Here is a 13611-nt window from a genome sequence, read left to right as displayed (position 1 = left end):
AAGGGAATTGCAAAACTATTGGGGAAAAAAAAAAAAAAAAAAAAAACTCTGTTTCAAGAATCAATGGAGTAAAACTTTACATCAAGCTTGTGAATGTTTGTTCCCTTGTCTCTGCCGCATTAACGCGGCGGCCTCCTCGTCAGACTTGATAGCTTTCCTCTGCGCCTCCTGCTCCCTCAACGCCAGAAACTTGCACCGGTTGTAGTACGCAACACCTACAAAAGCAAGCCCGTAACCCGCCAAGTTCAACGGAGTGACGGTGTCCTTGATCACCGACCACGAGAAGGTAATCAGTAACCAGTCCTTGACGACGCCGGCGACGTTCATTGTCAGCGCCGACGTCTTCCCAACCAGCAAAAACACAGCGAGGTTCAACGCGAAAGCGCACGACGAGTTGGTTCCGAAGATAAGAACGTCGAAACCCGACACGCTAAACGTGTTCGACAAAACTCTCAGCAGTGGGAGCTCCACGAAAATCCATGGCACGAGCAAGAAGATGAAGCAACAGGGAGCCACGTAGTACAGTGTCTGGATTGGGTTCAACTTGATTCCTCTCGAATTAAGGAGCATCTCGATCATCACAAGCCTGGTGGCCTCGAAGACGACGGCGCCGAGTTGCAGAGCCACACCCCAGAGGTTGAAACGTGCTTCGCCGTAGGCGGCGACGGCGACGCCGAGCGAGACAGAAAGCATGTTGAGCATTGTGGTGGGCTTGAAACGGTCCCGTTTAAAGAGAAGGCTGATGGAGTAAACAGCGACTGGCATGAGAGCTTTGAGCATTTGAATGAAGGAGACAGAGAGGAAGATGTAAGCGGAGTTGGAGAGCCAGAGAGATAGTGCGTAGAGGGCACCGACGGGGATGACCGAGCGGAGATAGGTGGATTTAGGAATGGAAACTGAGCTGAAAATTTTGAGAACTCGGACAAAGATGAAAGCGAGAGTGGAGCAGAAAGCCATGTGGATTAAGGTGAGGGAGATGGGGAAAGACCAGTTGTATAACTGGGGATCGAGAATGTACTTGTTGTAGATAATGACGGAGAATGAGAGGGTGATCCAGATGGAGACGTAGGTGTAAGAGAGCAAGATTTCCTTTAAGACTCCACTGGAGGAGGAGGAAGGAGGTTTCTCCGCCATAGTGGCTTGCCGGGAAAGTTGCAGAGGGTTTGAGGAAAATATAAAACAAAAGCGCTTTAAGATCACAAAAAAGGGTTCTATATAAATTGTCTGACAAGAAAGAGTTTGAATTGGTTTAGAAGTCAAGAACATTCACTAATCTAATTTGCGTAGATTTTCAATTTGTAATGTTTAATTCTGTTTTTGAGAGCTCTTGTAATTTTAGGAGGAACATATGCATGGGCCTTTTCTGGGCCTAGTGGGCCACGTATAACAAGGCCCATATAAACTTTATCTAAGCCTTTAGCAAAATGAAAGCTGGGCTCAAGCTCTCAAAAAGTCAACTAACTTTCTTTCAACAATTTGCCATTAATAATTCAAAGAAGTTATTAAAAAAAAAAATCAGATTATTTAGGGAAGCATCAGTTGAAAAATATTTATAAGAATATTTAAAAAAAAAATTAAATTATATTATTATTTTCAAGTTAAAAAGTCAAACTTGTGAAAGTCTATTTAATAAGTGAATAAATGGACACTACCATAATAATTTTAGGAGAAGGAAATATTTTTTTCAATGTAAGAAAAATAAATATATATATATATATTTGTAATATATTCTTATTTTACACCTTTTATTAATTTTTTCCACTCTTATTTTCTCATTATTTTATATTGATTATCAAATTCTTTAGATTGTTAGCTTATAGTTTGTCGGTTTTATTTTCGTTAATTTATTTTATTATTTACTTTTACAATTATAATTTAATTAAATTATTTATTTTTTTATAATATTGTATATCGAGAACAAGTTATTCTTTTATGTATTTTTACTAAAAAATTATAACATAATTAATTTTATTTTTATTAAATTACACTTACCCAATTACAAATATATAAATTATTATAAACTCGTGGAATTTTAATTTCAAAATAAGACTATAATTTAATATGTATGTATATATATATATATATATATGATTGTGTATGTAACATGCATATATATATAACATGGGGTGGTACTACAAAAGGCTGAGAAGTAGATGGGTCACCCAATCAACACCCGCACCAATTTTACAGCATTAATTAAATAATTGTACGATTTTCTGGGCCCCACCTAAATGAAATGCGATTTTCTCAGCTTATTGCGCTCCTCACTCCTCCACTCCTTTTTTTGGCCTTTTCTTACAAGTTATATCATTACCAGCTCGTTTCTTATTATTTATCAATACAAAAATAATTAAATTATAATTTTTAATTAAATAAACACATTATATTTTTTATATAAAAAAAAATATTATTTTAGTTAATAAAAAATAAAGTTTTTATTTATTTTAAAATCATACGTAAATTAATATTTTCGATATAATAAGAAAAACATATTAAAGGGGGTATTTATTTAAAATTAAATATAATTTTTTTTATCTACGGCTTATCTTTTTATATATTACATGTAAATATATTTTTTATTTATAATTATATCATTGTTTATTAAGTTTCTCAACTTACATACTTCAAATAATTTATATAGAAGAAAATTATTGAGTAATACCTGTAAATAAATTGAAGGTTATTTTCTTAAAAAAAAACAAAATGAGATAGGATTATTATAATATTATTAAAAATTAATAGAAATATTTTATTAATTACCTCTAAATTTTTATCTTTTAAATGATTTCTCACTCGTTTTATTGTTGTAGATGATAAAACTTTAGGTTTTTGAATAGGTTAAATTAGTTGCTTAGAGGTAAACATTTGTGATAAAATTTTAAATTATATATATAGTTGTGCGTGTTTAAAATAATTAAATAAAAAATATATAATAAAATATCATAATTATTTTTCTTATTCTATATTAATAATTAATAATAATGATAGTGACAACAATGATAATAGTAACAATAACAATAATAATAAATACAATAATATAAATAATAATGATAACTGTAGTGAATATAATAGGGTGATGGTGTTCGATGGTACTAGTAATGTCAACTACGGTAATAATAATTAAGTAAAAATATAGTATCAATTACAATGACATAAATGATAGTGATGATCATTATAGTAATAATAATTGTGTAAGTATAAATAACTATAACCTGTTAGCTAATGTTGATATATATAAGAAAAAATAATGCTTGATGACAAGAGTTGAATGATAATAATTTCATTAATACTAAAAATAGTGATTATAACTATAATAATTTCATCTACCATGATAGTCCAAATGGCTGCAGTGAGTAATATTTAGATAATTTCTCACTCAGTTTTATATTTATACTCAAGAATAAATATAAGAAAATATTATATGTAAGTATATGATATTAAATATTTATTATTTGAAATTTAATTAATTTAAATATAATAAAATAATAAAAATATTCGCTGTATAGAATGCACCTAACATGGGCGAGTAAATCATCTAATCTTACTTAAATTAGATTTATAATTTTATACTCACAATTATTTCATGAATTACAGATTTTATCCGAGCTCTTATACAGTCCCCAGCTACTTAATGTCTTGTCGGTTCTGAAAGTAGTCTTTTTTTTTTTTTTTTTTTTTTCTTTTGAGCAATACGGAAGTAAAGTTAAAGCTTTTCAAGTTGGTCCCGTAGTTAATTATCAAATTTAAAAAGGGAAATTTTTGTTTTTTTAACAAGAATCTTTTTGTCTAATTAATAATTAAGAATTACTTTTCCATCTCTCTCTTACAAATTCCATTGTTGCTCTGTGCTCAGTGCAGTCATGTTTACAGGCATAAACCCAAAATCATTTCTTCCTCCATCATCACTCTCAACCCACTTGGATCCCCACACACACAATTTATATGCACTCGATACTGAAACACAGATCCTCCTGCACTATACCCGATAACCCAGAAAACACCAAACGGAAATGAAAGAAAAAATCTCTCTTTTTCATCAATGAAGAATAATCTTTACCAGTATCTACGTACATGTATGTATTGATTATTGTATTATTTTTGGTAATATAGCTTTCATCGAGTTCTTCTCTCTGAGCGGTCACATGGATACCACGAAGCTGCAGCAGAACCAGAAGAAGAGAAGATGGTTCTTCCCTCTGATCTCCACTCTCGTTCTCTCCACTCTCATCGTCACTACCGTCCTCTCCATTTCCTCACCTTCCTTCCGTTTCGCTCGCCGCCGTAGTACCAAAGCGGTTAAAACCCGCCCGAGCTTTGTGGAATCCAAGCTTCAAATATCCCCAACCTCCACAGACCCAGTACCCAGACTAGCGTATCTGATCTCTGGCTCTAACGGAGATGGGGAGAGCTTGAAGAGGACCCTGAAAGCTCTGTACCATCCGAGGAACCAGTACGTGGTTCATCTGGATTTGGAGGCTTCGCCGGAGGAGAGATTGGAGCTGGCTAGGTTCGTCCGAGATGAGCCACTTTTTGCCGAGGTGGGTAACGTCAGGATGATCGTAAGAGCCAATTTGGTCACTTACAGGGGACCCACAATGGTTAGCAACACACTTCATGCGGCGGCGATTTTGTTGAGAGGCGGCGAAGAATGGGATTGGTTCATTAATCTCAGTGCCTCTGATTATCCGCTGGTGACGCAAGATGGTATCTTTAGTTAATTGATGAAGCTTTTTGTTTACTTTTTTATTGTTGTAATTTTGAGTAAGTGGGTCACTGGGTTGTTTTGTTTGTTAAATGGGTGATCTTTGGTTTGCTTGTATAAAAAAAAAGTCTAAAGCTTTAATTTGGTTTCTGGGCAGTTGCTAATTTTGCTTATGTGGATTCTCTTTTGATGCATTTAGTCTCTTGCTTTATAAAGATGCCATTTTGAAGCTGTAATCTGGGATAACTACGCCTGTCAATACTTTCATATGCTTTTGATTTTTAATTTGTGATCTTATGAAAATTTTATTATTTCTTTAGTTGATTCCTTCTGCTCGTTGTTTTATGAGCTGGAGTTATAAAGTTCAACGTTCCGGGCATTTGTCTCTACGTTTGCTTGTCTTTCTCTCCGGTTTAGCTCTGGAAGTTTTTTTTTTTGTGTTTTTTGAATTGTAACCATATCTTGCTGAAGATCTATTTAATCTTTTCTACGAGTACTGATAATTGTTTGTAAAGTTCACAAACCTAACAACTCTACTATTACTTCTTATTGACCTCAGTTTCTGATTTTCCTCTTCTTCATGACAGATCTGCTTCATGCATTATCAGCTGTTCCAAGGCACCTTAATTTTATTGAGCATACCAGTGATATTGGTTGGAAGGAGTGTGTAACTCATCCTCTTTCTTTTTTTTTTTTGCTTTGTGGCTTTTTGGGGTGGTAAATATAAGTATCAAACGACACATTTGCAGTGTATATGTCTGATTTAAGAAATGTGTCCTGTGAGCTCCGCAGGTGGCACAGAGCCAAGCCCGTTATAATTGATCCAGGACTATATAGCTTGGAAAAGTCAGATGTGTTTTGGGTCACAGAGAAGAGGAGCGTGCCAACTGCATATCGACTTTTTACAGGTCAGAATTGATGCCTGTACTGTTTAGTTTGTTAAATGATATTTGCTGTAGATGTGATTAATATTGTTTAGAAAGTTGTAAAACAGATGTTAAACATTTCTAATTATGGAAAATTCCAGTTGAAGAAGGTTAACATGTAAACGTTGATCCAAGCTTGATTATCATGCTGATCATCAGCAGTATTTCCATGCTTCATCTTTTTTGCATTCTGATCATCATGCTGGTATAGGTTTAGAGGTCATCTGGTATCTGCTTAATAATTTATTGTTAACGATCTTAAACCAAACACCTCTTTGAGTACCGAAGAATTAACATGGAGCCAATCGTTTGGCTATTAACGGCTGCTCAGAGTTCAATTTCACGATCTTGGATAAAACGCATATCTACCCAATAATTGAGTATTAGCTTTTGTTTAAACGAAATTTTACCTGAAGATGCAAATTTCTATTTTCCACATTCTGTCACCATTAATGAAATAACACCAATAGCGTGCTCCTGAAAATTTTGCTGAACAAGTCTAGTCGAATTGGACGTTGAATTCCTTGGCATCTTTTTTTTCTTTACCGAAAAGAATATTTCCTTGACCGAAGAATTATTAGTGTTATAATATCTCTTGATTTCACAATGTTAGGATTTTTTTTCATTTTTATGCTTGCATAATTTGTTATTTTACTCAGAAGTTAGATCACAAAATCGTGAATATTTATCTTAAAAAAAAATAAAATCGTGAATATAAAAAAAACTAGGGGAAGTGGGTTAAAAAGATTTGTTTTGTTCTGATGAAAGTTTAAATAACCACTTGTAAAAAATCTTCTCCTTCGGTTCTTTGTTTTTTTTTTCTGGTGGACAAATTTAAAATTCTTGTATTGAACTTCGGGTTATGGTTTATAGATTTTGTAACTGTTCAATCATATTGATCTCTCTGCAAATTGATTTCATCAGGTTCTGCTTGGATGATGCTCTCTCGTCCATTTATAGAATACTGTGTCTGGGGGTGGGACAACCTCCCAAGAGTTGTCCTCATGTATTATGCCAACTTTCTTTCTTCTCCGGAAGGATATTTCCACACGGTCATCTGCAATGTAGATGAGTTCCGAAACGCTACTGTAAATCATGACCTCCATTTCATATCCTGGGACAACCCTCCAAAACAGCACCCACATTTCCTCACTGTTGAGGACTACCAGAGGATGGTCGATAGCAATGCCCCATTTGCAAGGAAATTTGGTCATAATGAACCTGTTCTTGACAAGATTGACTCCGAGCTTTTGAGACGTAATGGTACTGGGTTTGTACCAGGTGGATGGTTTGACAAGGAAGATAACTCATCTGTAAGCAACTCCACCTACCTCAAGATAAACACCACGGAGCTCAGACCTGGTCCAGGCGCTGAAAGGCTCCAGAGTCTCATTACTGGTCTTTTGTCAGCTGAAAAGCTCCATGGTTCGCAATGTGTCTGAAACTGAAGGTCCAGTTGACCAACTTTGCTAGAACAGACCTCTCATCATAATGGTTCAGTTAATAATGGAAGTATGAGAATAGGAAACATACATAGATATAGGAGTAAAGGGGGAAGAGAAGCTGTCCCCAATATTTAGAATATATGTGATACATTTTACATTCTCTGCATAATAACTGTGTAGCTCAATCACTGATGTTCTAGTTCGATGTGTTAGATTCACAGGATTAATCAAATATGATGATTTAATTTTCCATTCCGTGCAGTACTGTTTATTTCAGGTGCTTTATGTTGTAATCAAATATCTAATTTAACGATTAATAACTCGATTAGAAACAGGTCTTATCAGTCTCCCCCAGATTCACTCTTCAGTAAGTTGAACAATCTTTTTCCCAACATTAGACCCCTTAAATATTCCAACAAAAGCAGAGGGAATGCTCTCTAAACCTCTTGAGATATCTTCAAGAGAGTGGATTTTGCCAGAGCGAAGGTAATCACAGGTCTTGGACATGAAATCTTCATATACATTCATGTTATCTACGCCTAAGAATCCTTGTATCTTAATTCTCTTGTACACCACAGCAAACATGTCAGGTGCAGCTCTTTTTCCGGCATCCGTATACTGGGAGATTACTCCGCAGACAGCCACCCTCCCGAACATATTCATGTTGGCGATTGCTGCTTCTTGCATCTCTGCTCCCACATTGTCGAAATAGATGTCGATACCATCTGGAAAGAACCTGCAGAATTAGAATGAAATAGAACAAGAACTGAATGAAGGACTAGTTAATGTCAGTCAACTGAAGCTGAATCACACTAAACAAAATTTTGAAATATGGGAATGATAAATGATTAACCTCTGGAGAGCTGCCTTTAAGTCTGGCTCTTCTTTGTAATTGAATGCATCATCAAAACCAAGTTTGTCTTTTAACAGTGCTACCTACAAATTCGAAGCCAAGAATTCTAATAGCAAGGTCAAGTTTCCATGTGAAATTTAGGCCTCAAATAAAATTAAGAGAGAGAGCAGAAGAATTATTGTGACCTTTTCTTTGCTTCCGGCAGACCCAACTACGTAGCACCCAAAGAGTTTTGCATATTGTCCAACCAGATGCCCAACTGATCCAGAAGCAGCTGATACAAACACTTTTTCTCCTTTCTTGGGCTTACATATCTCAAAGAGCCCACCATATGCAGTTAGTCCACTGAATCCTGGAATTACCCAAAAAATATATATATAAATAATATACTTTTATGTGTATTTATTATTTGTTTATTTATTTATGGGTCGGGCAAAGGAAACTCTATATATATTATATGTATTTATATTATATAATTTTAGGACTTTGTATATAAGGGTTTTTTTCTTCTGAGGAAATTAAATCATTAATAAATAGAGAGTACCCAGAATTCCGAGATGGTCGGATAACGGAAAGCCCATAGGATCTAATTTTCTTAACATCCCACCAGCTTTCACCACACTATACTCTCCCCAGATAAGAAGCCCAGCCACCAGGTCGCCCTTTTCAAAATCTGGGTTCCCAGATGCCACCACTCTGCCTACACCATAAGCATCAATCTCCTGCTAGCCAAAACCAACAAACGAAAAAAAAAAAATGACTGTTTAAGGGATGAACTTGGACAAAAAATTTAAAAAATACGGAACTAATTTGACCTGAAAACTAAAAATGTTTTCAAAAATCAAAAGCACATTTCAAATTTGAACTCATCAATAAACAAAATCCATTGAGCTCGACGTATTATTCATGCCAATAACGTTTATCTTTTGTAAAATACTTAAAGGAACAAGATGAAGTCTTTGGTGACGATATGAGATTATACTTACCTCGCCAGGTGTAATGGCTGAGGAAAAATCTGAAGCTTTCTGCGATTCATCCTTGTTCTTCATGCGATTGAGCTGGTAAGGATCAATTGAGATGTATACATTTCTGACAACGGTGTCATCGGAGCCAGGCGCAAGAGCTTTTGTCTTGAGCTCGAAATCGGACTCTTGAGGTGCACCGTTTATGTGCGTCTTGATGATGATATACCTGTTGCTGATGGCTTTCATCGTCCTCTACCTTTCAGTTTCTCACCTCTCTGACCTCTGCAATCTGAAAAATTCAGATTTATAGACAAGAACAATCTGAGTTGTATAAAATTAAAAATTTCAACATTGTGTACAACAAATAATAATTAAGATATAATAAAATATCGATAATTTCTTTGCAGGATCTAATTTCAACCAGAGACATAAAGAAAGTCGAGAACAAGTCATCTCTTCCCAACTTTGTTTGCCGCTACAGAGCTTAAGAATTAACTATGGAGAATATACCCTCTTCCAGAAACAGCTTTATAGAACTTATTCCGCGTTTGTCTCTTTCTTTCTCAAGTTACATCATACATAGATACGTAATATACTGTTAATCCTTGATCTCCTTCCATCTAATGCTAAAGCATGGGCTACATGAGTCATGGGCTAAGAACTTGCATATGTTCGGAAAGCCCCCGGTAAAATCAGAATTTTCACTAATGTATATGTGTATGTAAATGTGTGTTAGAGATTGATGAGAGATTGTGCACGTGAGAGGAGTTGGTACACCTTAACTTATGTATAAATAGTTTAATTTTGCAGCTGTTAGATGGATCAAGTGATGGATTGTAATATATGCATAGTAGATAAAAATAATTCAATCTTATCTATTTGTGTTTGAAAATTATATTGCATGTCAAAAATTAAATTTAAAACATAACTGCCAGTGAGTTTTTAAATTAAAATTGTTTGAAAACATGAATATTCTATGTGTATTCACACCGAAACTAACATTTGCTGTTCAACTCTTTGATTAACGGAACGCACGGACATATTGATATGTTAAAATTTTTTCACAAAATTTTAAACTGAAAAATTCTCTATTTTTTTTTTTTGTGCGGCTACCTTTTCTAGTTCTCATCTCCACATCTTTTCAAAACCTCTACACCCATATATATATATATATATATATATCATATGTAACGGTCCCAGAAATTCAAAAGGAAATATATATAATAATCTGAGTGCGGAAGCAAAATAAAATATTAAACTTAACATCACGTACACAATAACTTAAAAGTACTAAACAATATCATAAAATAAGTTCTCTAAAGAAAATACGAGAAATGAGAAAAATAAAGGAAACTATAAAGTATATAGCATTTACTCGCCGTCTGCTTGTGGATCGGGCTCGGGAATCAGGTATTCCTGATCTGAAATGGTCAAATAAGGAATAAATTACACTATCCCAGTAAGGACATCACACTACATCACCGTCACAGAAGTAAAGGTTGATAGAAAATAAAAAATAACCAATTGAGCACAAATTTTAAACTAATATATTTATTTAAAATAAAACCATTTACCCTTTTTCTTACCCTTGGAGAATCTGTGAAAACAATTTATAAATACAATAACATCATACATATCATAATTTCATGCATAATCAGTAACATAAAATATATCATAAATCTGTATTCATTAACAATAACTAATTATCACTGTTTCTCATTTTCACCCGCCTACTAATATTCATGGGGATCCATAGGGGTGTCCCCGCTACACGTGAAACACTCTCCATAATAATCTTAATTCCAAGGTTGTCCCCATACCCCGTCCGGTATGAGTGTCAATACATTAAACCTCAATACCCGTCCGGTATGAGTGTGAAGCGAGTCGTCCCCATACCCCGTCCGGTATGAGCACCAATGACCAAGTCTCCATACCCCGTCCGGTATGAGACAACGTTCACGGTAAGATTTTCTATGAACCCGGTCCGTCCACTATCTCTCAAGATATCTAGTGAGGCTGTCACCTTATTTATTTTTCCTTAATCTCCGTTACCAAGTTGAATATAATCACATAAATAGTAAATATGCACCCGGTAATACAATTATATCGTAAATTCTAAAATCATATATTAGTCAAGTAAGACTGTAATACATGCATTGAAAACCATAGAATAGATAGACTAGATACAATAATGCATTTAAACTGTAAAATAAATCAATCAGGAATCGACAGAGAATAATGTCCGGTTCGGGCTCCATTAGCAACCTTAATTAATTATGCGTATTTATTTACTTTGTACAAAATACAGTATTACCATTTATTCGAACTTTAATTCCATAATAGAAAATAGGGTGATGAGTCTTTACTTGATTCGACGCTGAAAACTATATTGTTACTGCGCCTACGAGCGATCTCTGGGTTCCCTGAATTTTTTATCAAAAACTAAAACGTGCTTACGGTACCTATACATGTCCCAAATAACCCAAAAATCAGAACGAGGGCCTACTCTGCCAATTTCGAAATTTCGGCACGGCGGCTTCGTCGTGCTCCAGCGACGGCGCCGCCGCCTGCAGCGGCGATCCGCCTCGGGTTGGCTGCTTTTGTCAGCCGAATTCAACTAAACTTGCATCGGTTCCTGTGAGAAAACACACTTAGGGACCTTGATGGATCGAAAAAAATGTAGAAAATTGAAACTCACCGGCGATGGGGCTCTCCGGTGCGGCGGCTCCTCCGGCTCACGTTGCGGTTGGGTGTTTTGCTCCTGTCAACTTGTAGAGGAGGAAACGGTGATCATAACGGTAGAAAAATCACATCGAACGGGAATTGGGAAGGGCCTCATCAGAGGCAAAAACTGAAACATCACGCGGCGACGCTGCTGAGCTTCGACGGCGTTTTCTAGCCAATTGGCCGGTTTTTTCACTCTGATTTGTCTATGAGTGGGTTTGGAATCAAATTCTGAGAAAAATGGTAGAATTTTTACCTCGTTTGGTGGCCGGAAATTGCTCTGGTGCGGCGGTGGTCGGCTCCCCAGCGGCTGGACTGTCTTCTCCGGCGAAGGGCTCTGGCGGCTAAAGTTTGGGTTTAGGTGCGGATGGAGTTGCTTAGACCCATCCGCTTTTGATCTGAACTGTCTATCGCTTTTAATCTGAACTGTTCCATCGCGATTAAATAGGGAGTGAATCTGGGCCGTTCATCGTGATTCAATCTGGGCCGTCCGTGCGCGATTCAATCTTAGCCGTTTGTACGCGATGCAATCTTGGTCGTCCGTGCGCGTTTTTGATCTGGATCGTCTGTGTGCGCGGGAACAGATCTCAGCCGTTCGATCGCGCGCACGCGGATCGCCCACGTGGCTCCCTCTCGCATGGCCTCCCGCGTCAGCGTCTCTGCCACCTGGCGCGTCCTGGTTGCTCAGGGCTGCTGACCGGGCAGCTTACATGGCGTAACTTTTCTAAATTGCGTTTTGACATCCGGTTTCTGATTTTTTTTTTCAAAAATATCCCAGAACCCAAATTTTCACTCATTTTCCTCAAACTTATTTTTAATTAAATTCCTAACCAATTTTTACCATTTTTATTATTATTATTATTATCATTAAATTAAATTAAAATAAATTAAATTCAATTAACACATTTTTATATTTATATAAAAATAAAATAAAATAACATAAAATAATAATAATAATTTAATTGGGTGTTACATCATATACATAGGTAACATGGGTGGAGGAGTTGCTTTTGGACACTCCATGTATAGATCCAAATTTATTTGGATTCATCTACCTTTTTTTTTTCTTTTTAACACATAAATATTTACATATATATATATATATATGTTTATCCCTTTTTATTATTATTATTTAATAAAATAATTTTATAAACCAATTTAATTTTAAATTAAATTTTATAATAATCTCAATTATTATAATAGTCACACATATTATATTATTACACTAATAATATAATAACTTAAATATAAATATTAATTTTTTATTTCAAAAATAGAAAAATTAATTTATCTCAAATATTAATTATATTCTCGGTGCTAGTAAAAAATATCATAATATTTCATTTAGACTAAAATTTTTATTTATTTGATTAAATTAAAATTTTTAATTTAATTCTCAATTAATTAAAATATTTAATATAGTCAGCAAAAGTCAAAACACTCGTTAGTTTGCGACCCAGTGAGTTCAATACTAAACCGATAGTAAATTAGTCAAACTAATTTACTAATTAAAGTTGGCATTTAACAATACTATTCAATGACCAGATAATATGAAATGCACAATTATTTTCAAGAATCTGCTAAAGCAATATATAATACTTCCTTATGTCATTATTGCTCCTGATTAACCCTAAGATATAGTTTACCCGTCAAATTCGAATAAGTAACCAACTATATTTCATGTCAATTATAATTAACTAATAAATGACATAAAAAAAACTATTTTCTTCATTCATTCAACTGTTCTGACCAAAATCTTAATTTAGTTATTATAATAAATGACAAAATAGAGCTTAAATTTATTATCAAGTTGACAGATTCCGTATTGACCAATCATTAATTCTACAAACATTTCATTACACTTAATATCCTTTCAACTACAGTTCTATGACCATAAGTGTTCAGAATCAAAGTATAATAAATGATTTATCAATTACTATAATGATCTCAGGTATAAGAAAATTCTTACATTTCATCAAAATAATAAAATACTCTA

The 13611-nt window shown here is 34.7% G+C and overlaps 2 protein-coding genes and 1 pseudogene across 4 annotated transcripts; 1 reads left to right on the top strand and 2 right to left on the bottom strand.

The window, feature by feature from the left end:
• LOC110812639 (putative sugar phosphate/phosphate translocator At5g25400 pseudogene) lies at nt 1-1470 on the bottom strand (annotated as a pseudogene).
• A 2335-nt stretch (nt 1471-3805) lies between these two features.
• Nucleotides 3806-7325, top strand: LOC110812681 (beta-glucuronosyltransferase GlcAT14B-like). Its single transcript, XM_022039501.2, has 4 exons — nt 3806-4704; nt 5290-5365; nt 5495-5610; nt 6553-7325. Exons 1-4 carry the CDS (start codon nt 4143-4145, stop codon nt 7068-7070), a joined length of 1272 nt encoding a protein of 423 aa, XP_021895193.2. The 5' UTR covers nt 3806-4142; the 3' UTR covers nt 7071-7325.
• LOC110812682 (2-alkenal reductase (NADP(+)-dependent)-like) lies at nt 7172-9460 on the bottom strand. 3 transcript variants are annotated; one of them, XM_088206963.1, is made up of 6 exons: nt 9313-9460; nt 8913-9180; nt 8471-8648; nt 8112-8278; nt 7927-8009; nt 7172-7809 (listed from the first exon to the last, which is right to left on the bottom strand). In XM_088206963.1, the coding sequence occupies exons 2-6, from the start codon at nt 9135-9137 to the stop codon at nt 7431-7433; spliced, it is 1032 nt and encodes a 343-aa protein (XP_088063089.1). In that variant the 5' UTR covers nt 9138-9180; nt 9313-9460; the 3' UTR covers nt 7172-7430. The 3 variants fall into 3 exon arrangements, with proteins under 3 accessions (XP_088063089.1, XP_088063090.1, XP_021895194.2); XM_088206964.1 differs by having other exon boundaries at nt 9402-9418; XM_022039502.2 differs by having other exon boundaries at nt 8913-9460.
• Nucleotides 9461-13611: the final 4151 nt, after the last annotated feature.

This window comes from Carica papaya, chromosome 7 (assembly GCF_054855325.1).
Source record: "Carica papaya isolate Zhongbai chromosome 7, ASM5485532v1, whole genome shotgun sequence".
Classification (NCBI taxonomy): Eukaryota; Viridiplantae; Streptophyta; class Magnoliopsida; order Brassicales; family Caricaceae; genus Carica; species Carica papaya.
The sequence above is the reverse complement of the archived record's forward strand: the minus strand, read 5'-3'. Positions and strand labels throughout refer to the sequence as shown.

What these genes read in the sequence shown, in the direction of transcription:
- LOC110812681 (XM_022039501.2), top strand. Translation starts at nt 4,143, where the DNA reads ATGGATACCACGAAGCTGCAGCAGAACCAGAAGAAGAGAAGATGGTTC. An exon ending in TCCGCTGGTGACGCAAGATG is followed by an intron (nt 4,705 to 5,289) that starts GTATCTTTAGTT and finishes TCTTCATGACAG; the next exon opens with ATCTGCTTCATGCATTATCA. An exon ending in TGCATATCGACTTTTTACAG is followed by an intron (nt 5,611 to 6,552) that starts GTCAGAATTGAT and finishes TGATTTCATCAG; the next exon opens with GTTCTGCTTGGATGATGCTC.
- LOC110812682 (XM_022039502.2), bottom strand. Translation starts at nt 9,137, where the DNA reads ATGAAAGCCATCAGCAACAGGTATATCATCATCAAGACGCACATAAAC. An exon ending in CTGCCGGAAGCAAAGAAAAG is followed by an intron (nt 8,010 to 8,111) that starts GTCACAATAATT and finishes TCGAATTTGTAG; the next exon opens with GTAGCACTGTTAAAAGACAA. An exon ending in TTAAAGGCAGCTCTCCAGAG is followed by an intron (nt 7,810 to 7,926) that starts GTTAATCATTTA and finishes CTAATTCTGCAG; the next exon opens with GTTCTTTCCAGATGGTATCG.